The 26204-nt window shown below is 38.7% G+C and overlaps 1 protein-coding gene and 1 long non-coding RNA gene across 4 annotated transcripts in view; one reads left to right on the top strand and one right to left on the bottom strand.

Moving 5' to 3' along the window:
- LOC140137477 (band 7 protein AGAP004871-like) overlaps window positions 1-26204 on the top strand; it is a 141755-nt gene that overhangs the window by 14148 nt on the left and 101403 nt on the right. For all 3 annotated transcript variants that reach the window (XM_072159189.1, XM_072159187.1, XM_072159188.1), the window contains exon 3: window positions 23993-24120. In XM_072159189.1, the coding sequence (XP_072015290.1) occupies window positions 23993-24120 (128 nt within the window). The remainder of the gene's footprint in view (window positions 1-23992; window positions 24121-26204) is intronic.
- On the bottom strand, window positions 173-4625 carry LOC140137476 (uncharacterized). Its single transcript, XR_011856848.1, has 3 exons — window positions 4032-4625; window positions 2344-2479; window positions 173-1410 (listed from the first exon to the last, which is right to left on the bottom strand). It is a non-coding gene; the product is annotated as an uncharacterized lncRNA (long non-coding RNA).

Below are 26204 nucleotides of genomic sequence, written 5' to 3'. Positions count from 1 at the left end.
TACCTTTAGAGATACAATAAAAAGCAATACCTAAATTACTGACTCGAGGAAGGTATACAGATTATAGTTGTTTGCTATAGGTGGGTTTTTTTCAACGATGTGCGCCGCTGCTCTGGGCACTGGCTGCTCTGGGTAAAGATTAAAATGTGTACATCTCATCAACCCAGAGAACTAAGTATAATAATTTCAATATTATGTATTGGTTCATATTGCAGCCGAGTGGCTGAATTAGCCTACATGATTTTTACACTAATTGCAATACTGAAAAACATGTTTAATTGCACACTAGAAATATGTAAAAACATTTTAACATATAAAGATAAAACAAGATAATAAGAAATTATTCTCAAATGGGAATGTCAGATAAATGCTAATATGGGGAGCCCAAACAAATCAAAGCCTATAGATTGGAAACTACGACTTGAACAACACCTGACAGCCTCCATTTGTTTTTATCAGTCAAAGTGTACATAACATCATAGACTGGGGCTTGTATTGTGCTGGTGCCATCATAGGCTCTGTTCTCACCAACAGTCAAATCAACCACATACTTATCCGAGGCATCAGTGGAATGAATCAGGACCAATGACATTGCCTTGAGGAACACCACCATTTAAGTAAGACCCCTGGTCTGAATATTCATCTTTATATTTCAATGACTCTTTTCATTAAATTTAATTTTTAATCAGTCATGGTTTTCCCTCCAACATTTGTATATAAATGATGCATGAATTTCAAACATTGTGCGATATTTGTCGTTGGAGCTTGCAATTTAGTTCTTTAAGACTTTAAGGGATCAGAAAAACTTTGGTAGAAAAAATACACCTTACTCAGAAAAAAGTTAAAAGCCCTACAAAGTATTCATCATGTCATCATGTACCGAAACATCTTAGATGGTGCAAACTATTCATTATTTGAATTGGTATCAAAAACCATACAATTAGAGTAACTGTTTAGGAAAATCTTAAAGAGTGTTTGAAATTTTATCCCCATGGAGCCAAAAATGTGACCCTTGAAATTTTTGTTTATATTAAAATAGAGAACATAGTGCTTTTATAGATCAAACAATACTTTTTCAGATTCATTATGATCAGAGGAATACTTTGGTGTGGTTTTTAACAAGATATGAAATTTGACGCCTGTTTAACCTTTAATTCTTTTCTGACCAAGATGCATTGTTGTCACCAAAGTTTTTCTTATTCTTTGAGGTATGATATTAAAGCTGATGGGTTGGGTTCTTGATGGCTTGATATTGTGCAACTGTGCCCTATAGGTCAGTTTCACTGTGGTACAATATCCAATTGCCAAATGAAGATATTTCATGTAGGGACGATCATCCATCCTATTCTCTGGTCTTTAGCTTGTTGCTGTATAGGCCAGTTCCTTCCTGTGCAATGTGCACATTTTCATCTGAAAAAAGGAACATAATTAAAGACAAGTTTAGACAAGACATTTTAATACTAAAAACTAAAACAAGTCTAAAATGGAAAGTGCACAAAGACTGTTTAAAGATGTTTGTTTGATTCAGTATTTGTATTACTATTTCATTAATGGGACATTCAGAGATGCTGAGTTTTATGATTCTAAAGATTTTCAGGAAAGATCGTTTTCATAATATAGTCACATGAGATCATAATCATCTTTTAGTAAATTGTGCATTCCAAGGGCACTTGTTTGTTTATTATTATTAAAGGGACATTCAAGAGATTTTGAGTTTTATTGTAAATACAAATTTATATAGTTTTATGGCGACCCTACATACACACATCAAAAGTAGTGGAAAAGTCATTTCGGCATGTCACGTGGAACATTATCGTTTAGTGCCTTGTCACATGGCAGGGATCATTGTCTTTTAGGCCGTATAAAATTAATGTTTTGGTTCTCGTCCAGAGGATTTTCATGAATTGATGAGGGAGGGAGGTGGTTTTTTTTTTTTTTTTTTTTTTTTTTTTTTTTTGTATAATTAGCATTGTCAGTAGTTTTCGGTCTTCTCCAACAGTGCTCGAGGAAACGATGAGGCCCTTTTTTTTTTTTTTTTCAAATGTGAGATTCTGAGGGATAAACCACCTAGAGTACCACAAAAAGACTTGAAAGTGATGCTTGTTCTCTAATAAACTTATTTATATGTATGAAGATTTCATAAATTATTCCAAAGTCTAAAAAAATTGAAAAAATCTAAAAAAAAAAAAAAAAAATCTGACAAATCCCAGAAATTGAGGAGGGAGGGGACGAGAACCAAAATATTAATTTTACACGGCCTTAGTGAAATTATGATTGTACCACTACCACATCATGAAATCAAAATATTAGCATGTGCCTTAAAATCAAAAAACTTACACATACCAGGTCTTTTATATGGAACACAATCTGTTCGTTCTGGACTAAACTCTGTAGACGTAGACGTTAGTTGCATCGACACATTCTCCTCACAACTATCATGTGGCTAAGTTGCTGCAACAGTTCACTTCAAGGCACCGACCTAATTGAATGAGGAAAGTACAAGAAACATGATTTGTACCGGTATGTTGTTATTTTATTAGCCAAGCCGATAGTAGGCCTAACTTTTCAGAATTTAATACTGACCTGACCCGTCACCTGAATAGTCTTTAAAAATTTAAGATAGGCCTAAGCCTTATATAATAGCCCGCCCTATTATTTATCAATTAGCCTAGGCCTCAGTGTTTTTTACCCTTCAATCTTTTAATGACATGTCATTTGACTAAAATAGTAAGCCCGGCCTCAACTTCCTATTCGAAGCCTAATCTGTGCAAGCCTAGCTGCCCTAGGCATGTGCCCTCTACACAAGGTGTATCTTCTTTGATCCAGACTACACACACATATACATTGATTGTCACTGACAGGCCTATTGTGAACCAAAATTGCTGTAATAGCCTAGAAATCATACAAAAAGGTGACCCTTTTAGACTAGTCCTAGCCTAAGTTAGGCACAGATCGTAGGCTATGTTGATACTGTATCACCTGTTTGCCAGACTATGACGTGTTTATTTATATTCTGAACTGAAGTTTTAGTAGATTTAATAACGGCCTCTCAGTGTGCCCCGATCATATTCATTTTTTTGCACAATTTCTTATGCTTGCATCCAGTGTTCGATTTACCTGGATTAGCGTAGCAAAATGCTACTCACAATTTTGTAATTGCTACTCAAATCTGAAAGTGAGTAGCATTTTTTTCTACACATAAAAATATACGAAAATCGATCACTGGCCACTGACTTGAACTGAAAATGGAACATTCAGGATTAGCATGTTGCAAAATGCTACTCACAATTTTGGAATTGCTACTCAAATCTGAAAGTGAGTAGCATTCTTTGCTACACAAAAAAATATACGAAAATCGATCACTGCTTGCATCGTATGTCCAATCCGCACACATATATCATTTGTGTCTCGCATTGTCTTTAATACGCCCTGCTAGGCCACGGTGGTACTGTAGTGAGGGGCACGGACAAGGTGGCACACGTACAGTGGCCTAAAACTTTGACCCTCCCCCAGCAACATTACATGAAGGAAGGAGTCTGCCCCAATCACCTTGTCCTTGAAAGAGAGATGGGCACTCCGGCCTGTTTGTTTGTTTGTTTACCCAGGTTGGTCCGTGAGGAACACATGCTAATGTTAATTAACACAGGCGTGTCCCCTTTTTTTAGGGCGACAAATCCGGCATAGATAGGCCTCTCACTCATTTTTTATTATTTAATTTAGTCTAGCATGGCCAGATATTTAATTACGCCTAATACACATTTAAACTGTCACTGAACAGAGAATACTCCCCGGGGATGACTCGAATCACAGTGACAGTAATCAGTATGCTTTTAAAGTTTTTTATCATGTTTATAGGCTAGGCTAGCCTGGCAATAATGTGCATTTTACATCTGTCAACATACAGTTTAACACTAACAAAGCACCACGTATTCATGGTATTATAAATAATATTAATTAGCACGTTTTTTAATATCAAACTGGTGATGAATTGAGAATAAAGCTTACTTGAGTTATCGGCTTCAGTTACTTACCGAACATTCGAGACAAGTGGTTATACTGTGACGAAAATGCCAAAAACACCAACGGAAAATCACGGAGTATGCAACCCACATCACGTACAGTCCAATCATGCAATAGGAAAATTGCGTGTGTTATCTACGGTGATTTGGCGAACCTTTCTTTCCAAAATCTTTTACAATTCAAGAGTTACTGTGTGCCCAATATGATCTAAGTCAGCAAATCTTTACATGCACAACATTTGAAGACATAAACATCAGGAAATTTTGACTTTTTTTGGTTTAAAACTGAGAAAATGATGATGTTTCTTCGTAACTCGTCGTCACGGCCAAATATGAGTGAGTACGCGCATCACGGTGATCGCTGGGCGATTCGATTAGGAATGCAAAAACACGACAAGAGTACCTTCATTGCTACTTCACACATGGGGTACACAGTAGGTGACACATGAGGTACACAGTAGGTGACACATGGGTACACAGTAGGTGCGGCTACTGTGCAGGTACTTCCATGGAAGGACTATTAGAAGTACCCACACTATGGTGTGCCTATAAGTCACCTACTCGGTACACCGCAGTTGACTCGGAGGTGACGCATGGTGGAGTACCGACATAGGTTCTCAACTACGGGAGTATCTACAGTATGGTGGCCGACGCTGGTACTTTGGTGTAGTACCAACGTCGGCTACCACGGGATGGGGTACTCGGTAGTAGCAGCAGTAGTACCTGCAAAGTACCAGTGCAGCAGAGGTACACCGTCGCCAGGAATCTTGTAGTGTACTAGTGAGTCAACGTCTCCTGAGTGTGAAGCTTTTACAGAGTTTAAAGAACTCGTCGTCAAATCGGTGCACTTCAGGATGCAAATGATTACGGACACTCGTCTTATCTTAGGTTATTGAACCTTTTAAAGTGAACTGATGCTGCGATCAATTCTTGTATTATACGCACGTACGTTTGAAATTAGGTTAATTTTTATGGAGGCTCTAACTTCAAACTTGATGACCATGCAAGAAGTGAACTCTGTGTCTCGTCTGAATTTGAGAGTGACGCCATGTTGAAATTTGTAGTGACAGACTCGAATCAGTGCGTTTACGCGGTTGCGTCGCCAGCGTACGGACAAATCGCCCTTCTACGCGTGTGTATACGCTCCGCGGGATTAGGTTAGCGCGAAATCCAACATGGTGTTACTCTCAACATGAGACAAGACACAGTATAGAAAGCAACATTATACTCTTCAAAGAATAACAACAAGTTGTGTTCAACATGTTCAAATAATAATAATAACAATAATATTTATTAGAGTTACCATACATTAAAACAATGCAATTAAAGAAAAGTAAGCACATAATGGGAAATTCAGGAAAGGTAATATAGACTACAAAATACAAGGTAGTGGTAAAACATTGAAAAATCTTTTCTTTTAGTATCAAAAGTTCAAAACTGTTAAATAAACGATCATGTTTAAGCATTTGTGGTTTTTTTTTCATGTAATCGATACTAAGGTTGAAAACACAGCTATACCGTGAGATAAATATGCCAATTTTGAACTACTCCACGTGTTAACATTAAAAACTGAGATTTCCTATCGACGAACAAGTGCAACACAATTATATTTAGTCTATATATACAGAAGCAAGGAATGTCGCTGAAAGTAGTAGAAAAGTGTAATAATTAAATGTAGCAGGTTATTCTAAATATCAGTATTGAGTTTCTCACTCGTAACACGTTCTCAGAACAAGTCGTGGAGTTGGTATAGAACGCCCTATCGGCAATAGCTGCCCTATATACATTTGACAAATGAACTGCATTCTATAATTACACATGTAATACACGTCTAAAGAATAACAATTGGCAGCTATTGCATATATGGCTTTATTGCTCTAACTCCTCAAACTGAAGTAGGAGAGACGTTATGAATTGCTTTATGTTGATACACGAACTCCTCTGGGTATTCTTGAGTGAATAAGATTGAAAATTCTACAAAGCTTCGTATGTTATTCATAAATTTGCAGCAGTCACATATACCTAGTCTCATTATAAAGGGTACTCAACCCTCCTGTATTTGACTTGATGTTTCCAAACCAGGATAATAATTTATTTCGGAGTAAACTTTTTGACAGAATTCCTGGATTTAAGCTTTGCTCTTCACTAATGCCCCTGTCATACTGTCATGGCGTATCAGCCAATAGCAAGCCTTGATTGTGTCCCTGCAATGCTCGTCGTGCGTTGTGGCAAGCGACATGCAGTTTGAAATCAGCATAATGTACGGTGTATTAAGCATTCTAAATGTAAGTCTACTAATAATCTGTTTAGCGTTTACATTGGGTGTTATTTTATTTATACCGGTAATTCGTTTCATAAATTTATCAGAAATTCACTGTTTTACGTTATGACACACGCGACTTACATTTGAACTCGAAAAGCTTGTTGTTTTTCACCAACCATATATAACCCAATCGGCTTTTTTCTATATTTATTGTAGGTAAATGTATTATATAAATCCATCTTTTCCTGCGGGGTGCAATAATGAAGCAAGACCATGTGATAACGTACCATTTGAGATGGTTGTTTACCGACCAATCGACTGGGCTATCTACTACAGATGCTACTTGATAACTGTTGAATTCAAGTCTTAACCTTTACAGCGCGCCAAAATTAGCAGACGAGATAATAGCATACAACAGTGTGAACACATTGAAATAATGGACATAACTTTTATCAGCTTTTATTAAATCATTGACGAAGCGCTTTTAGGTAAGAACAAACATATCTACTATAGTGAGTCAACGTCTCCTGAGTGAAGCTTTTACAGAGTTTAAAGAACTCGTCGTCAAATCGGTGCATTTCAGGATGCAAATGATTACGGACACTCGTCTTATCTTAGGTTATTGAACCTTAGTGAACTGATGCTGCGATCAATTCTCATATTATACGCACGTACGTTTGAATTCAGAACTTGAGGGTATAGGTTAATTCATATTGAATTGTGATAATAACCATATTATAATCCAATCGGGGTTTTTTATCGTTTAGGGTTTGACAGAGTGCCGAATACGCAAAATCGTTGTTCTGAGTAAACGGCGTTTGAACATGTTCGGGTTATCCAAACACAGAAGATGTGACCAGCGTATGTGGAACTGAACCACAGACCATGGAGCAACTAATTGCGATATCCTCTATTGGAGCAAGAATGCAAAGCTGAGGAACTTGCACAGAGCAATGATACTGCCTAAGAGTTGTGTCCAGCTCCGGCTGAAACACAACATACTAGCCTGTGTGTACACGATAAGAAGATGTTGGTACCATTCAATTGGTCTTTCTAAAATTCAGAGCATTTTTGATCAATTATTTGAAAACGTGTATTTACAGCTATATACTCAGCTTCACGACAAATCCAAAAAGTCTCAACGGGTACCGCTGTTGGTTTTCAAAAACCAGTTTCAAAAAAGTTATAAATCATAATTAGTTATATTTCATGTCATATTTGCATGTTTCTTGGTTTTTTAAGCTGAGCTGTCGGATTTTTTTGGACATTTTCATGCATAAACCAAACATAACTAAATAATTGATGTGGTTGAGAAATCCGACGATGCAGTTCTTTCAGGGACACCCTGTAGGACATTTGATATAAAAATTCCGGAGGTTTCAGCTGCAAAGACAGTAGATCATATGATTCGTCTCTTTGTCAAATTCATTAATCGCAGTTTGGTACGATTCGTCCAAATCAGAACTTTTACCATTCATTTTAGTGAAAATGAAACATAATCAGAAGCATACATTGATTGTTTTATGTTTATACGCGCGCGTCTATCTCAGTATATCACTAGGGATGCCGTTGTTTTAGTAGGACAACGATGTCGATGGCCGAATGTTCTATATAGAAAATAAATATGTGGCATCGCATCATTCGCATGTTATATGAGACAAATAATGCGATACTTCAAAGATTGTCCAAATAACATGCATGAATAAATCAAAGAAATAAGACCAAATTTGTAGTCGCGACTATGCGTTAAGGGGTTACCTGAAGTTGGAACCGGTCAATCTAATCACACGCAATGTCGAGCGCACTGTAAATATTTGGTTATATAGAACACAGCCAAGAGCTAATGTAATAACAAATTTTAAAAACCAACAACACAGGAATGGCAAAATCATATTGCATATCGTCTTTAGCTTGCATGTAAATGGACTTATAATGTTGGCAAAACACATTTATCATAGGTTGGGCATACTACCATGTTATTCTCTCATTGCAAAAGCAATTTAGGAAGCCAACTCGCATTTTCAAAAATGCCTGAAATGCCTCTGCAAATACCTTTAGCTAACTATTAATGATGCGTGAGGTTCTTCAAAATAAATGGCAAATTAATGGTATGTTACAATTTATTTTAAATTATTCAGATTACTAGTAGTGTATACTACATCAACAACAAATTCAGCAACAGCGACGACATAGCAATCATGACAGAAAGAGAGGATTACACTAGATGAAATTGGATGGTACAAAAGTTAGTTTAATTTCATTGTGATTGAGCTAGGTTGTCGTGATGCCCCGGGCGAACACGCCAGGTCAATCAGTAATTGCATACGCTATAACAATAGAAATAAAGACTCGTCCCTATCAGACCCCCAGGAATGACCTAAAAAGGAAAACGATTTAAAGCTTGGTTGCTTGGTCAGCAATAAAGCTCAATTTTATACTTGCGATCGCAATTGCAGAAAAGCGAATCTCGCGCACGGTCAGTGTGCCGACACGGCGACGTTTTTGCGCACTAAGCATAAATCAACTTAATCCGCAATGTCTATTGCTGACAAAACGTACTTAGGCTCGATTCACACATTGTATTCGACGTGGAATAAGCGATGCAACAAGTCAGGGATCGATACGAAGGGATAAGCATCCTTGACTGCTGCCCTCATTCGGAATATGTATCCTAGGTCTAGACAATAGGCGGATTAGCGGCCATTTTGTCTTCGACATGATTTTATTCACGTGTCCTTATACTTTAGTACACAAATATATAAGTTAACTGGTTTACAATATTAAACTTACATTTTGAATATGCAATATATTCTGTAGTAAATCGATCAAATGACGGTGATTGTTCAGGTATTATATGCTTGATAAAATTAAACTGTCTGACCAGCTAGTATTCTCCTTCGCCGTCAGTGTGATTCCAGACACTCCACGTACCGTGTTGCGAAGGTGGAGGAGACTAAAGCTGTATTGACGAACACGCATGCGTTAAAAAATATGTAGCATAGGTCGAACAATAGCGTGACGTAGTTTCCGGCATTGTTCCTATGCACTTGCACCCTCCTGAACAAGTGTTCGATATTCAATCTATCTGCAGCCATTTTTGTAGACGTACAATCGATAATATATTTCCACCAAGTATTTACCAATAGCTGCAGATATAAATCAATTGAAACAGACTGAATAACGAATACTGGTTGCATCATAAACTCCTCAACGAAAGTTTGGAAAGTTTTTTCAAGCATCTGTATCTCCAATTATTTGAGACATATTCATATCGTGTTGCATATCACTGGATAGCTACAATACTCCCCTTTACAATGACACCCCATTTGAAACAACAACATTTTTCACGGCTGAGTACACGCCTTGTGAATGTAGTGGGGTCTCAAAATGAATTTGCCAAATTGACCATTATTCTGTGCTCAAACAAAGCTAGCCACTAACCTCAATAGCGGGTGAAAAAACCACAGGCAGCCACAATAGTCAGGCACCTTCTCCTCATGCTGCTTACCGACCTGGTTACACGTTACTGTGGGATGGAATTCCATTCTTCCACAAGGATTCGTCGCAGGTCATTCAATGTGGTTGCCTATGGGCTTCTTTGGCACGCACAGCACGATCAAGCTGGTCCCACAAGTGTTCAATCGGGTTGAGGTCTGGCCCCGGTCTGGCCTGATGGCAGGCCATTTTGACTCTACTCCCATATTCTGTAGGTAGTCGTTGACTACCGTGGCTATGTGGGGGCGAGCGGTGTCATCTTGGAGGATTGCATTAGGTCCCAGATTGTGAAGTTATGGGACTGCAGCTTGCTGCACAGAATAATGGTCAATTTGGCAAATTCATTTTGAGACCCCACTACATTCACAAGGCGTGTACTCAGCCGTGAAAAATGTTGTTGTTTCAAATGGGGTGTCATTGTAAAGGGGAGTATTGTAGCTATCCAGTGATATGCAACACGATATGAATATGTTACAAATAATTGGAGATACAGATGCTTGAAAAAACTTTCCAAACTTTTGTTGAGGAGTTTATTATGTCAAATAACAATAGAGGTTATCCACTTTACGTGTGACTTCTAAAAATGTAAAAAAGGCGCTGGTTCCCGTAGTATTCCTCATTCAAAACAATTCAATGCACGACCTTGAAGTTACCTGCATGACTTTGGCGGGCCATTTTGAAACAGTCATGATTGCACATGTAGGTACTTCTTTTGAAAGTCCTAAACAAGGTATAGCAGTCGCTGATAGGATATGCAGCTTATACTACACGGATAAAGAAGTGTAAATCAGGCCATACCGCCTCAAGGCGTCGGTCACCCACCTTTGCACAGTGTTTGTGTGGGTTCTGAGAGCATATCAGATACACTAAATTGCATTCTGAATACGTGGAATGTCCTTTTGGTTTGCGATATAATTATATTTTATGGCAAAGTATTACAAATTGACCTAAGATTCTTATGTGGTTTTGAGAAAAAAATGTATATCTTCAATACGAAAGGTCAAGCTTTTCATATGATGGACGGCTTTTCCTCCCAGCTACATATTTACGTCATTCGATTGATACAATTTACTTCGAGGTGAATTTCAAAAAATTAAAATTATTTGATATCAGAAGGATAATTTATTCCACGTATTCAGAATGCAATTTGGTGTCACTGATGTGCTCTCAGGACCCACAACAAATACGTGAAAACGTTGCTATCCAAGCCCTGAAGGCAATGTTGCCATATTCAAATACCACATCATATCCACTTTTAAAGTACTGTATAACTAGTTTAATAGTAATACAAACATTATATCAAATAATTTTAATTTTTTGAAATTCACGATACTGTAATACAAATGTTTAAAAGACAAATACCGACAGTTACCCCTTATTTTACTACTTTAAATTATTCTGATATCATGTCTAACAACATGTTTAAAAACATCTTGGCAATAAATCGTGCCAATTTCAAGTAAATTCAACGTTGCATTTCCTTAAAGCATCGTGCTATAATGAAATGTTCTATTTGTTGTTAAAATGTCATTTTGGTGCCATGGGTGGAATTAATGTTGAAAATATTTTAGGCTTTAAACAAAGCACGTGGTTTAATTTACTATTTCAATCAACAGATGCCTGACGATCCAAGTTTGAAAAATACAGTATTTGCCTCCTTTCTTTTTCAGAAAAAGACAAATACCGCCAGTTACCCCTTATTTTACTACTTTAAATTATTCTGATATCATGTCTAACAAACATCTCTTTCTAGTTTATCAAAATTCCCGTTACCAATGTTGTCGATAGCACATATCCAGGCATTACAATAGAACGTGTTCGCGTTGCGCTGCCAGTAATCATGTTCCAGCGATTTGGCGCGTTATATTGCCAAAGGGTTGCCTCATTCATTCATGTCTATACAACATTATGAACTAGGAGCCACGTCTACATGGGCGCTTCTAAATACAATCTCTTCAAATAAGATAACAGTTACCTAAAAAGCAGCTTTAACAATATACTGTTTGTATTCACATGCATGCATCAGGATAACCATTAGAAAATTTTAGAAGTTTTTTTCTCCAGTTCTTGTTAAATTTTATGCAAATCGCGCGGGAAAGGTTTATAAAGTGCCGACTCCCGTGATATCGTTACGGTATGTAAGAACACGTTTTCTTCACGTACTGGGGTGTGGGGTCAAAGATATTGGTTAATTCATAAAATGAGGCTTCCTATAGGGGTTTTTCCGATCCTCATAGTAAAGTTACAATGTTGCAAATTTTGGTAACATGTGAACAGATTTGACAACGTTAATGTTTTTATATTTTTGAGTGAAGCCCAGTAAGGTTTTAACGTTACTAAAATATAACATAAGCGGATCAATTATGTCGTCTGATGGAGTTGCACAATATAACTTTAGATTGATCCCAGAATTCACCTATTCGGTAAATCCCACAAGCCTTGAGAACTCGTCATTGACGTCACGCCGATCTGCACCGATGCGTGCATCGTTTATCGAACATCGTTACTGCGCATTGCAAGTCGGCGTGACGTCAAATGATGAGTTCTCGGGTGTACTCGCAAAGGCTTATGGGATTGACCGAAAACTTTATTAACTTTATAACATTTGTTAAATGGAGGTGTCTTAACCATTGTTCTATGAAGGGAGGGATTACTTGAAGTCATAACACACCCAAATGACTTAAGCTAATCATAGATCCACCCTTTGCGTTAATTTTTAGTGATATATGCCTATCTAGATACAATGATTTTTATCTTGCCCTTTTGAATTTATTTAAAGCAGGGATATGGAAGCTCGGTAGTTGGGTTAAAATACTGTCATTTCTTTTTATGTGTAGCAGAAACTCCGGTAAAAATTGCACGTTCGTACGATTTTGAGCGAAAAATCGATTTTGCATATACTTTCCCCAACTTTTCGAGGTTTACATCGAGGCTCACATTATGATATCATATCATACCGACATTACGTGGGAATCATTTGTACTTATTTTGGTATCACTGGATAGAAACAATCCCTAGTAATACAATTGTACTAAATAAAAGAGATATGACGTTTAATACAGATATATTAATATTGATTCTCCTTTCCTACTTTACTGTTACAAACAAATGGCCCAATTCAACAACAATAACGCCCGTTTCAACAACACTGAACAAACTGTACAAAATAGAGACAAAATTTCTCACTGAAGTCACAAATTCAGCGACATGTCCTGTCCTCATCTGAGATATTTTTCGAGCAAGTCATGTACGAAGCCAGAAGACTCGATCATGACGACAGTAGGCGTAAAGTCACGTCTCTATTATACATGACGCGTGTATTCACAGATCCATTTAAGGCACATAATGCAAAATCTATATATCAAATGAACACGATTTGCAGGCGTTCAAGATATAGGAGTATTAGATTCATAGATTGTGTGTTCAAGCAAAAATAAGTTTTTATTGTTCACGTTTTCATTGCTCACGTTTTCTATAGTTAAGGTAAGCAACTGTTTTTACTGTTTTGATTTGGTAGTTCACAACAGCTTGCGAATGGTAGTAAGCTTTAGCAAAAATTGCATTGATGATATCATAGCGAGTGTGTAGAAAAATTCAAATATCACAGATATACTTTTGTAGCTCCTGTAGTTCTTGAGTTATGTTGTGAAGAGGCTGAAACAATAACGCTTTTGTAAAATGTACATAACTCATTAACAACAATAAATCAAGTAAGTTTTCAAAGTATATGATTTATAGAATGAAATTTTGCAAAACTTCAAATTGTTATTTTTCAATAATATATTGATTTAGATAATTAAAATCGATTTGTTTTTGGCTGCTTTGACCAACAATACCTCGTCTACCCTTAAAGACATCAAAGTCATGTCTTGTTACAAGACTTTATAATATCGTCATAAATGCCGGACGTACGGACGAATAGTAGACAACTAGAAACCGTCCGTATCCGCATTTCTCTGACAACAGAGCGCGACATTGCCGATTTTGCTTTTCACAGTCATGACAGTGCAAAGTCGCTTTTGCCTTTGTGGGTTAAATTTAGTGGGTTAAATAAGGAATCTTTTTTATATAATAATCTGTTATTTGGCATTAGTTTGTTTGATATCATGGCTATTCAAGGCATCAACAACAGTAATCTATAGGTAATGCTGGTGGGCTTTCGCCGAAAAGCTTAAAACTATTAAACCATACAAATATCGCATAATACAAGCACGCTACATTGTACACATTTGTTTTTAAATTTTTGAGTTTATTACTTTTTATTTTTCTCTTATATTTACATGGTTGAACTTATTGGAAAAGGAAAAAAAGAAACATATTAACAAATTAAATAGCACCCATCTGAAATTAAACAAGTTTTTTCTACGTTTGTCAGAATAAATACTGCGTCTGCCATGCGGTCTATTGCCATTTGGTCTAATACCATTTCGTCTAATTCCCGTTTAGTCTATATTCAATTGGTCTATTACCAGAAAGACTACTTGCCAGTTAGTCTAATAATCATATAGTCTAATGTCTAATTAGTCTAATATTGTTTGGTCTAATAACCGGTATGTCTACTAACCATATAGTCTAATAACCATTTGGTCTAATATTTCTTCAATAACCGTTTGGTCTAATAACCACTTGGTCTAATAACCGTTAGGTCTAATACTCGTATGGTCTAATAACCAGTTAGTCTAATACAATTTCGTCTATTTATCAATTAACTAATGCTTGTAAGACTAAAATGGTTTGTAGACCAAATGGATATTAAACCAAATGGCTATTAGACCTATTGGTTATAGACCAAATGGGTATTAGACTAAATGGTTGTTAGACTAAATGGTTTTAGACTTAATAGTTATTAGACTAAATGGTTATCGGACCAAATGGTTATCGGACCAAATGGTTATAGGACCAAATGATTATTGGACGTAGTGGATATAGACCTAATGGGTTTAGACGAACTGGATGTAGACAAAATGGATATTAGACCAAATGGTATTAGACCAAATGGCAAATCCCCTGCCATGCTATGGCTTGCCCCAATCAAATGCCCGCCAAATATACGGTGGCAATGAACTTTGTATCATGTTGTATTGTATCACGTAAACGCTCAGGAATGCGTGGAATGCGGGCAGCTGCTGATGACTGGCGGGAAGTTATGTCACTTCCGGTAGCGATTTTAGTCTTGCTAGCAGTCTCCAATAGTGGAGCAAACATAACTTCCCGCCAGTCATCAGCTGTTGAAATTGTTAACATTTGTTTAAAGGTGCACTGACTATACTGAAGAATATATTGAAACTATTTAAATAGTTCTAATGATTAAACTTTCAAACAGCTTTTTAGAACAATATTCTCTCTGGTATTATGATTTTTTCAACTTTCTTGAAATGCACAAACCACGCAGGATTAGTGATATCGTAAGCATAGGTGAAAAACATATATTTTGTTAGCTGTTATTACGTAGCTGCATTATATTTACCCTCGTTTCAGGTCTGTAAAAATGGCGGGGTTAAAAGGTACTCCAAGTTCCAAGTAAAAAAAGATCCAATGCACATGGATTTGAGAACTTGACTTGACTTGGGTGCGTTTCCAGCCTTGGTTAATATCGATTTACATTTCTCTGTTCATTGGAATTCCTACCTGACCTTTACAATGAATAAATGACTGGAGCAAATCGAAAAGTTGATCTATGCCTCTTTCCCTTCTGAACCTGCAGCCGGGGCTAAACGAGCACTACATCTATCTGAGGTTATAGAATGTTGTTAGTCAATGATTGTTATTCATTCTATACGTTGATAATAGCTACCTCAGGCGATTTGTGCAGTATCGGCAGTCAGACAATCGAGACAAAATGCTCTGCTTCTTAAAGTGACTCCGGATATCGGCAGTCAGACAAGACAAAACGCTCTGCCTCGTGAGGTGATTCCGGGTATCGACAGTCAGACGAGACAAGACGCTCTGCATCTTAAGGTGAATCCTGGTATCGGCAGTCAGATGGCAGATGAGACAAGACGCCCTGCCACTTGAGGTGACCTCGGGAATCGGCATTCAGACGAGACAAGACGCCCTGTCTCATCATGAGGTGACTCCGAGTACCGGCAGTCTGACAAGACACTCTGCCTCTTGAGGTGACTTCTGGAGATGACTTGTCAAAATGAAAGACGAAAACGGTAGAACTTCAATAATAAAATGACAATAGACCATTTCAGTAATTCCCAAAAGCTTTTGCTATTGAAATCCAAGAATCAGGGCACAGATTTCGTTGCATATCAATACACACATCGCAATAACGATTAGTCTCTAGCCGAAACTGCATGGCTCAATCACGAACATAGAGTCTAGAAGCTTTAAGGATCTAGCAGATTGTGATTGGCCAGTTGAGTTTCACCACTGACGTCAATGGCTTATTATGTTAACATTGTCCACATTAATTGGTCAATAAATCGAGAATTGGTCAGTAAAATTGAGGTGCGGTGATCAGATTTGTGCCTATGCTCGGCCCAGACTGTGTGGCACCCCACTTCGTGTGTCGCAAACATATAGGTCAAAAGTCGTTTCCTGTATGTAGTCTGAATGTGGAACCAATTCGGAGTCGTTGTTTATGCTCAATTGCAGACGGTTTGGGAACGAAAGAAACCTGCGATGAAGGAGACTAATCGACGTGACGTATATTTTCGGTTTTATCACAAATTAAAGCTTTTGGGGAAATGTGGGCCAACGAAAAGGTGAATAGACTCGTTTGAATCAAATCTGATTCATTTACATAGATTTTGTCAAATTTTCGACTCCAGAGTCGACATCGCCGTTCTAGCTGCTATTAAATTTTCACGCGAGTGTGATAATAAATATGTTGAAAACAGCTCCACGAAAGGATTCCCTGTGACCAATAGATAGAAAATGGATCTACTATAGTTGTAAATTGTTGTTTTAGTGTGCATTCGCATGTAACATCATTATAATGACATTTAAACCCACAATGATGCATGTTCCTGTATTGTATTCGTATATTACGCGGGCTTTGGAGGTCGACTCATTTTCCCATGATGCACTGCGTATTTTGGCCTCGACCCAGCGACCGCTGGAGGCGCATCGTATTGTGAAACGCGAGAATTTATGTGTTAGTTACGAGAATCTCATGAGTACTGGACACGGTATTGGCAATCACAGAACATGATGATATAGACTAGGAGCCCAGACAATTTATTCAGCTCAGAAGAGACAAAAGGTTTGATGGTCTGATTATGTTAGTATAGGCCCAAGATTCAATATTCCATATTGCTGCCGGGTCACAGCCTGTACGTTCAGCCTGGGGGTCACAAAGTAGGGGTCCAAAAAATGCATTTATTCAGCTCAAGAGAGACATGGACAAAACTTGTTGGATATCACTCCCAGGAGGATACTTTTCATGCCTATAGCAATGACAGCAATTTTGGCCTGTACAGGGGCCCAGACAGTAGCCCCAAAGGGCCCGCCCATATGGTGTTATTCAGCTGAAGAGAGACAAGGATGAATCTTTTTGCATTGGAACTATTACACATTGGGGCGCACAAAAATACCAATGACAGCAACTTTTTCCTGTACGGGGGCCCAAACAGTAGCCTCAAAGGGCCCAATGTCCCATAGCTGATTTATTCAGCTGAAGAGAGACATGGCTGAATCTTTTTGCATGGGAACTATTACCCATTGGGGCTTACAAAAATACCAATGACAGCAACTTTTTCCTGTACGGGGGCCCAGACAGTAGCCTCAAAAGGCCCGATGCCCCATAAACGGTTATTCAGCTGAAGGAAGACATGGATAAATCTTTTTGCATTGGAACTATTACACATTGGGGTACACAAAAATACCAATGACAGCAACTTTTTCCTGTACGGGGGCCCAGACAGTAGCCTCAAAGGGCCGATGCCCCATAACAGGTTATTCAGCTGAAGGAAGAAATGGGGGAATTTTTTTGCATTGGAACTATTACACATTGGGGTTTACAATAAACCTAATGACACTACATGACAGCAACTTTTTCCTGTACAGGGGCCCAGACAGTAGCTTCAAAGGAAAGGGCCCGATGCATTTTGAATTGGAATTATTGCACATTGAGGTCTAAAACATACCAATGACAGCAACTTTTTCCTGTACGGGGGCCCAGACAGTTGTCTTAAAGGCCCGATGTCACATAAGTGATCGATTTATTCAGCTGAAGAGACACATGGATGAATCTTTTTGCATTAGAACTATTACCCATAATTAGCATGATTAGGGTTTACACACTTTTCCTGTACATGGACCCAGACAGTAGCCTGAAAGGGCCCGATGTCCCATAACTGGTTATTCAGCTGAAGAAACACATGGATGAATCTTTTTGTAATGGAAGTATTACCCATTGGGGTTTGTAAAAATACCAATGCCAGCAACTTTTTCCTGTACGGGGGCCCAGACAGTAGCCTCAAAGGGCCCAATGTCCCATAGCTGATTTATTCAGCTGAAGAGAGACATGGCTGAATCTTTTTCCTGTACGGGAGCTCAGACAGTAGCCTCAAAGGGCCCGATGTCCCATAACTGGTTTATTCAGCTGAAGAAACACATGGATGAATCTTTTTGCAATGGAACTATATATTACTCATTGGGGTTTGCAAAAATACCAATGCCAGCAACTTATTTCCTGTACGGGAGCCCAGACAGTAGCCTCAAAGGGCCCGATAGCCCATAAATTCTAACACCCTGTCTGGTAAGTCCATCAGAGTTGATATACCAGTGTTGCAGAATGGGCGCCAAGTCTACACTACATCAAAAGTCAGAGCTGAAACATTTTGCCAGACCTTTGCCGCTATAAAATGTTACCTTCCCCGCACAGAAAAATCTGCTACTGAAGTTCAGCTTCAGCAACATGCTCAAAGATCCTGATGAAATCATTGCAAGCGTCCTGAAGGAATACAGCGCAGAACTGGCAAGACCACTCAGTCTTTCTCCAAGGGAGCTTTTCCAAGCCAGTGGAATACTGCATTTTTCATCCCTATTTATAAGAGATGCGAAGTCTAAATCATCTATGTACCTCTGCTCTGCATCACCAGCAAGAGCAAGGAGGCTGTTGTACAGAACCAACTTCAGAATTACCTCCTTGAAAACCAACTGATATCAGATAGACAGTTTGGATTTAGGCCATACCACAATATAACTAACCCAAGAGTGGTCCAACTTCCTGGACAGAGGCAACGACCTGCGTCTGACTGCCCTGGATATCAAAGGAGCATTCAATAATGTCTGTCATAATGGAATATGATCATGGCAAAAGGAATATACGGCAAGCTGCTCATCTGGATTAGTAGCTACCTGACAGATCATTCCATCAAAGTTGTCTGTATCTGGCCATCCTCCATTACGGGTCAATATTGAACCCACTTTTATTCTCTGTCTTCATTGATGACCTGGGTGATGAGTGTGAAACCCAATTCTACATCTACGCAGATGATTCCACCTTGTTTTGTGAGGTTACATCTAGAGAAAGCCTGGCTAGCCTAAACAGAGACCTGGAGAAAATGAGGATCTGGGCAGATAGGCATGACAGACGGATGGTGACCTTCGAGACATCGAAACGTAAGGCAATGGCAATACGGTATCAAGAAAGAGGAATCCAACCAAGATAAATATTCTGTTTGGTACCACCACACTGTGTGAGAAGGAGGAGCTGGGGATCCGGGGAGTCACAGTCGACAGAAAAGCACAATTCTAACGTCTTATACAGAGCAAGACAGAAGGTGGGCGCTCTGAGGAGAGTTGCAAATAAACTTGATGTCAGAGAGGCTTCAGAGGCAGAGCAACTGTTTACAAGGCTAAAGTTTGCAGTGTGATGAAAGACGCCTCACTGTCTAAGATGAGTGCCAGCACACCCACTCTAGGATTACTAGACTCTATCCAGAGGAAGGACCTTCGAATCATGAGCGTGAGCGAAGAGGAAGCAAGTACAGAGCTGAACATCACATCTCTCCATCAAAAACGTCAAGTGGCTGCAACAACAGTCCTTTATAAAATGCACAGCAGCTTGTTCCCACCAGATCAGCTACCAAAGTCATTTGAAGACAGAAGGACTACCTGCTCAAGCCTGTCCATACCTTACCATGCTCTCAAAGTACCAGTTTCTAGAACCATACCTACTGGCAGGACCTTCACCCACACTTCAGTTCACCTTTGGAATAGCCTATACCAGATGGGGTAGTCGGAGACATATCTGACAATGGAGCACCATCCTTCAAGAGCAGCGTGCATAAGGATCTTATTTCACATGTCTGATGCTTTACCCTTTACACTTGTTGTTCCTAAGCTACGGTGAACCACTGATAGGGAAATGTGGTTTTCTTTTATATAGTGCCTATATAATCGAGTGCCTTGAAATGTGTCATTCTTCGTGGGCTATTGTTCACTTTAGTATTTAAAAACCATTAAAAATGTTTTTCAGCCAAAGAGACACACAGATCTTTTTGAATTGGAACTATTGTATATTGGGGTTTACAAAAATACCAATGACAGTAACATTTTCCTATTCGGGGGCCCAAACAGTAGCCTCAAAGGACCCGATGTCCCATATTGTCAATATGCATACATTAGTTCCAAATCAAAAAGATCCATCCATGTGTCTATTTAGCTGAATAACCAGTTTGGGACATCAAACCCTTTGAGGCTACTGTCTGGGCCCCCGTACAGGAAAAAGTTGCTATCCTTGGTATTTTTGTAGACCCCAATGTACCATCCAAGTGTCTCTTCAGCTGAATAAACAGTTATGGGATATCGGGCCCATTGAGGCTACCGTCTGGGCCCCTGTACAGGAAAAAAGTTGGTGTCATTGGTATTTTGTATACCCAATGGGTAATTCAAAAGATTCATCCGTGTGTCTCTTCAGCTGAATGGGTAGTTCATTGGTAGATCACCAGCGCGGTCATCTTCGGAGTCTAATTTCATCCTTCTTAAGATAAGCACTCCTGGTGTAGTTGTCTCTTGGAAGATGACAAAATTTGACAAATCAGTTATAGGACATTGGGCCCTTTGGAAAATTAGACAAATCAGTTATGGGACATTGGGCCCTTTGAGGCTACTGTCTGGGGCCCCGCACAGGAAAAATTTGCTGTCATTGGTATTTTTGTGCACCCCAATGTGTAATAGTTCCAATGCAAAAATATTTATGCATGTCTTCGTTCAGCTGAATAACCTGTTATGAGACATCAGGGTCTTTGAGGCTACTCTCTGGGCCCCTGTACAGGAACAAAATGTTGTCATTGTATTTGTGTGCACCCCAATGTGTAATAGTTCCAATTGAAAAAGATTCAACCATGTCTCTCTTTAGCTGAATAAATCAGTTATTGGACATTGGGCCCTTTGAGGCTACTGTCTGGGCCCCCGAACAGAAAAAAGTTGCTGTCATTGGTATTTTTGTGCACCACAATGTGTAATAGTTCCAATGCAAAAAGATTGATCCATATCTTCCTTCAGCTGAATAACCTGTTATGGGGCATTGGGCCCTTTGAGGCTACTGTCTGGGCCCCCGTACAGAAAAAAGGTTGCTGTCATTGGTATTTTTGTGCACCCCAATGTGTAATAGTTCCAATGCAAAAAGATTTATCCATGTCTTCCTTCAGCTGAATAACCTGTTATGGGGCATTGGGCCCTTTGAGGCTACTGTCTGGCCCCCTGTACAGGAACAAAATGTTGTCATTGTATTTGTGTGCACCCCAATGTGTAATAGTTCCAATTGAAAAGATTCAACCATGTCTCTCTTTAGCTGAATAAATCAGTTATTGGACATTGGGCCCTTTGAGGCTACTGTCTGGGCCTCCGAACAGAAAAAAGTTGCTGTCATTGGTATTTTTGTGCACCACAATGTGTAATAGTTCCAATGCAAAAAGATTTATCCATGTCATCCTTCAGCTGAATAACCTGTTATGGGGCATCGGGCCCTTTGAGGCTACTGTCTGGGCCCCTGTACAGGAAAAAGTTGCTGTCATTGGTATTTGTGTAAACCCCAATGGGTAATAGTTCCAATGCAAAAAGATTCATCCATGTCTCTCTTCAGCTGAATAAATCAGCTATGGGACATTGGGCCCTTTGAGGCTACTGTCTGGGCCCCCGTACAGAAAAAAGTTGCTGTCATTGGTATTTTTGTGCGCCCAAATGTGTAATAGTTCCAATGCAAAAAGATTCATCCTTGTCTCTCTTCAGCTGAATAACACCATATGGGCGGGCCCCTTTGGGGCTACTGTCTGGGGCCCCGTACAGGCCAAAATTGCTGTCATTGCTATAGGCATGAAAAGTATCCTCCTGGGAGTGATATCCAACAAGTTTTGTCCATGTCTCTCTTGAGCTGAATAAATGCATTTTTTGGCCCCCTACTTTGTGACCCCCAGGCTGAACGTACAGGCTGTGACCCGGCAGCAATATGGAATATTGAATCTTGGGCCTATACTAACACAATCAGACCATCAAACCTTTTGTCTCTTCTGAGCTGAATAAATTGTCTGGGCTCCTAGTCTAATACCATAGACTCTAGAGTCTATGATGATACCATATACACCCAATCGCACAATCGCACAATGCGATCAACTCGCCGCCCAATTTCACGCCGAGGTTTGTCGGGTTCCCCTATACATGTACCCGTGATAAAACAAAATTGCGAGGATAACATTATGGGATTACCTCGGGAATAACGATAGGGGACTACCGCAGGAAGAGTGTCAAAATCATAACATGTCTTTTGAGTAACAGAAATATGTAATTTCTGCAATTTGTTTGCATTCGTTTTTGGTTCACAAGTTGTAAATGTGTATATCCAGCCCAGGGATATACAGTCAGATAAAATTATATTTGCTTTCCATGTATTCAAAACTAGGTATTAAAAAATGTTGGTTAAAAATCACACAAAATAAAAAATTAAGCGTTGGTTAAAAGTTTCATTTAATACTGCTTTGTTGAAAGAGTAAACATACAATAATATTCTTTTTTACACAACGTTGGTTAAGCCGAGCAGTAGCTTAACAAACGTTGGTTGAAACAATGCACCAGTGGGCTATTCCATTTAAAATCCACACTACCCCTGTGGAAGATTTTGGAAATATCTTCCACAGAGGGAGTATGTTTTTCAAATGTAATTAGTCAGGGTTAATCATTTTGAAACCCATACTCCCCCTGTATTCTCGCTTTACCTATATCTTCCACAACTGGAATTAGCATTTCAAATAGAAGTTACCCAACTGTCTATTCTATTCTGACAGGACACGGTGGCTCAGTGGTTACGGCCTTGGACTCATAATCCGAGAGCTTGCTCGACGTGCGTGGGTTCGATTCCCCGTCCCACCACCGTGTTGCGCCCTTGGGCAAGGCGCTTTGCCTCGCTTGCCTCGCCCCGCTTGCCTCGCCCCACCCAGGTGCAATGGGAAGCTGTTATGGGTAGTCACAGTCGTTGTACTGATGGACCCTGCGCCACTTGTAGGCTGCAAACGTGGTTCCTACATATTCTAATGACGGCGGAATAAATGTAAAGGGCTTTAAGGCTGTTTACGGCATAAAGCGCTATATAAATATCTACATTTATTTATTTTATTTATTTAAAGGTCATACTCCCTCTGTGGAAGACTTTAGCTAAATCTTTCACAGGGGTAGTGTGGATTTTAAGTGGAATAGCCCATTCGGAAACGAAAGCGAGACTGAACGTGCAACAATGGCTGCCTGTTCCGTTTCGATATGTGATTGACTCGCGGTTTTATGACGATCCTTCTTTCACATTTTTGCTAAAGATGCAAAGCAGATGAAGAAAATGGATCCACACTATTAGCAGTTGTCCTGGATTTATATAATTTTATTTGCTGCAATTTTCATATATAGAATCAAAGAATACTGAAGAAGGTTTAACCCTCATTATATATAAAAAAAAAAAGGGCCTCGTCGTTTTCCTCGAACATGCTATATCGGCTAGCAATGTCAATACTACGTAAAACTGCTGTGTCAAAGTCAAGTTTGCCAAAAACAACAACAAAAAAACACCTTCTCCCTCCTCACTCTTTTTTTAAAAACGCGGGACATTTTCATAAAAAATAATGTAGATTTTCCATTTTCCCTTACAAAACGTAGATACAAAACATACAGCCTTTACATTATGACACACACTATGACATCAATCATCATCTTTATCATCACCACCACATATTTCTAGTCAAATATCACTTCAATTCAATATTTCTTTCTTTTACAGGTTATAATCCTTCGTTAGAAAGAACAGACGATGATGATAGTCTTGGATGTTGTGTCTACCTCCTAACCGCGTTGTCATGGTTACTTGTGATTTGTACATTTCCACTCTCACTTTGTGTCACAATCAAGGTAAGCTTAATTCAAGTTGCCATATTTTATAGAGCGTGTATTCCCAGTTCCACAAATGGATAACTACGGAAACCAAAAGGGGCCCAAAAAGGTAATCAGGCCCAGACTCGTTTGATTTAATGTCTAATTGATGTCTGCATTAATTAGTCTAATTAGACCAGACTATAGGGAATTGAAACTGACAAATATGCAGTGGCATTTTCTGATATGTTCCATATCAAACCATGTGGGACATTTCTTTCTATAGTTGTTTATCTTTCGAATAATGCATTGACTTGTTAAATATGACAATCATATTAACTATCTCGAACATATTGATAGAATAAAAATTTCATAAACATAATAATAATGCATTTAATCATTTAATCGCGTCTTTAGGTATAATTTTACACACCTGAATTCTAAATTTGCAATTTGGCCTGATAAATACAATTATTTCAACTTAACTTACAATTATTATTTACAACCAATACTACCTGAATTCAGTGGCGGCACCAGGAATTTTTTTCCGGGGGGCATAGTGGGGGGCAAAATCAACAAATTTTGCGCAAAATTACCACAAAAAGGTGAAATTTTTCGTAATTTTGGGTTTTTACTGGGGGGCAACAGGGGGAGGCAAGAGTTCTGACTGGGGGGCATTTGCCCCCTCATGCCCCCCGTGGCGCCGCCACTACTTGATTCCATATAGCAGATTTCCATTGCGTTTCACGATCACTTTTCATTTCTTAGCTCAAATGTCGTGAAGCAGAATACAGCCATTGAGTGGTGATTTATCAAACATGTAGGACAACAAAACATTTCCTGACAGAGAAATTGTTATTTTAGCCCGATGCAATCTTGAAAAGTGCCATTTGATCATTCTAGGCAAGGCAAATGTGTAACATGTAATATGCTGCGATAACGAATGGCGGCTGTATACATGCCTAGCTCTTCTTCGTTGACAAATAACATGTCTTCTTCATTGTCCCAAACATTATAACCATGCTGCTGGACTATAGATATAGCTCGTATTCGTGTAAATTCCGACAGCCTCACCCACATGTTTCTTCATCAAAATTGAGATTTAGGTATCAAAAGAAAGCTAATATTTTTCTAATTACCCAAGGAAAGTTTAACGTCTGAGATATGTTTCGTTTAGATGGTGGGAACAAAAACGTGGTGAATTGTGGTAACCACAATGTGGTAACCACAACCGGAAGTATGTTTTATCCTATATGGAGCACTGTTATCATGGTTATACACTGGGGCAATTTTTCTCAAAAAAGTTGGAAGCATATGGTAGGCTTCAATGTAAGATAATAGAAAATAAAACATAAAAAATCGGACTACGCTACTTAACGTTTGTTTTTTTAAACTGGCTTTAAATTTGAATCCCCAATAAAATAATTAGCGATATTTTGTTGCTGTTGTTTTAGCGCCTTTAATTTTCATGTGCAAGTTTAGGTAGGTGACATTATCACTTAGCATAGAACACCACCGTAGAGTTTGATTGATGTCGTCTGCTATACAGGTTAATTTGGTGGTGTGAAATCTAATGCGTTGGTGGTGAGGTTGGACATGAAATTCAATCTAGTGTCCGATGAGAGGGAAGATTCATACGGTCGCCATTTTAACCAAGTTTGAAAAAGAGTGAAGACTAATTTCAGTTTTGGTGATAATTTTACGTTTGGTACGTTTTTTGGGTGGATTTATAATATCCGGGTATACAAATCTCATGATGTGGACTTTTTTCTTCTTTTCCTCTTGTTTTATAGCAATATTTTCAAATAACGCGTGACGCGTTTGGGTTGCCATGGTTACCAATCATACAAATTTAAGTAATAATGGTACACGGGGTGTTGCATATAAGGGGATGTGCAATAATCTGTTGGGGGCAACATTTCAAAATGGCCTGTTTTATTTTAAAGGTACTCCATACACCATGAATGTGTGCCCAAAATCCCGCTCCTTTCAACATGTCAAATGTTTGTCTCCCCCCCCACCCTTTTTCTCCTGCCAAAAATTGCTTGCTCAAATATTGAAATTATGCCAAAATTAAACATTGTCGTTAGAATATATCATGCATAGTGATTTTGAAAATTTCG

This window comes from Amphiura filiformis, chromosome 17 (genome assembly GCF_039555335.1).
Source record: "Amphiura filiformis chromosome 17, Afil_fr2py, whole genome shotgun sequence".
Taxonomy (NCBI): Eukaryota; Metazoa; Echinodermata; class Ophiuroidea; order Amphilepidida; family Amphiuridae; genus Amphiura; species Amphiura filiformis.
This window is presented reverse-complemented; position numbering and strand designations above follow the sequence as displayed.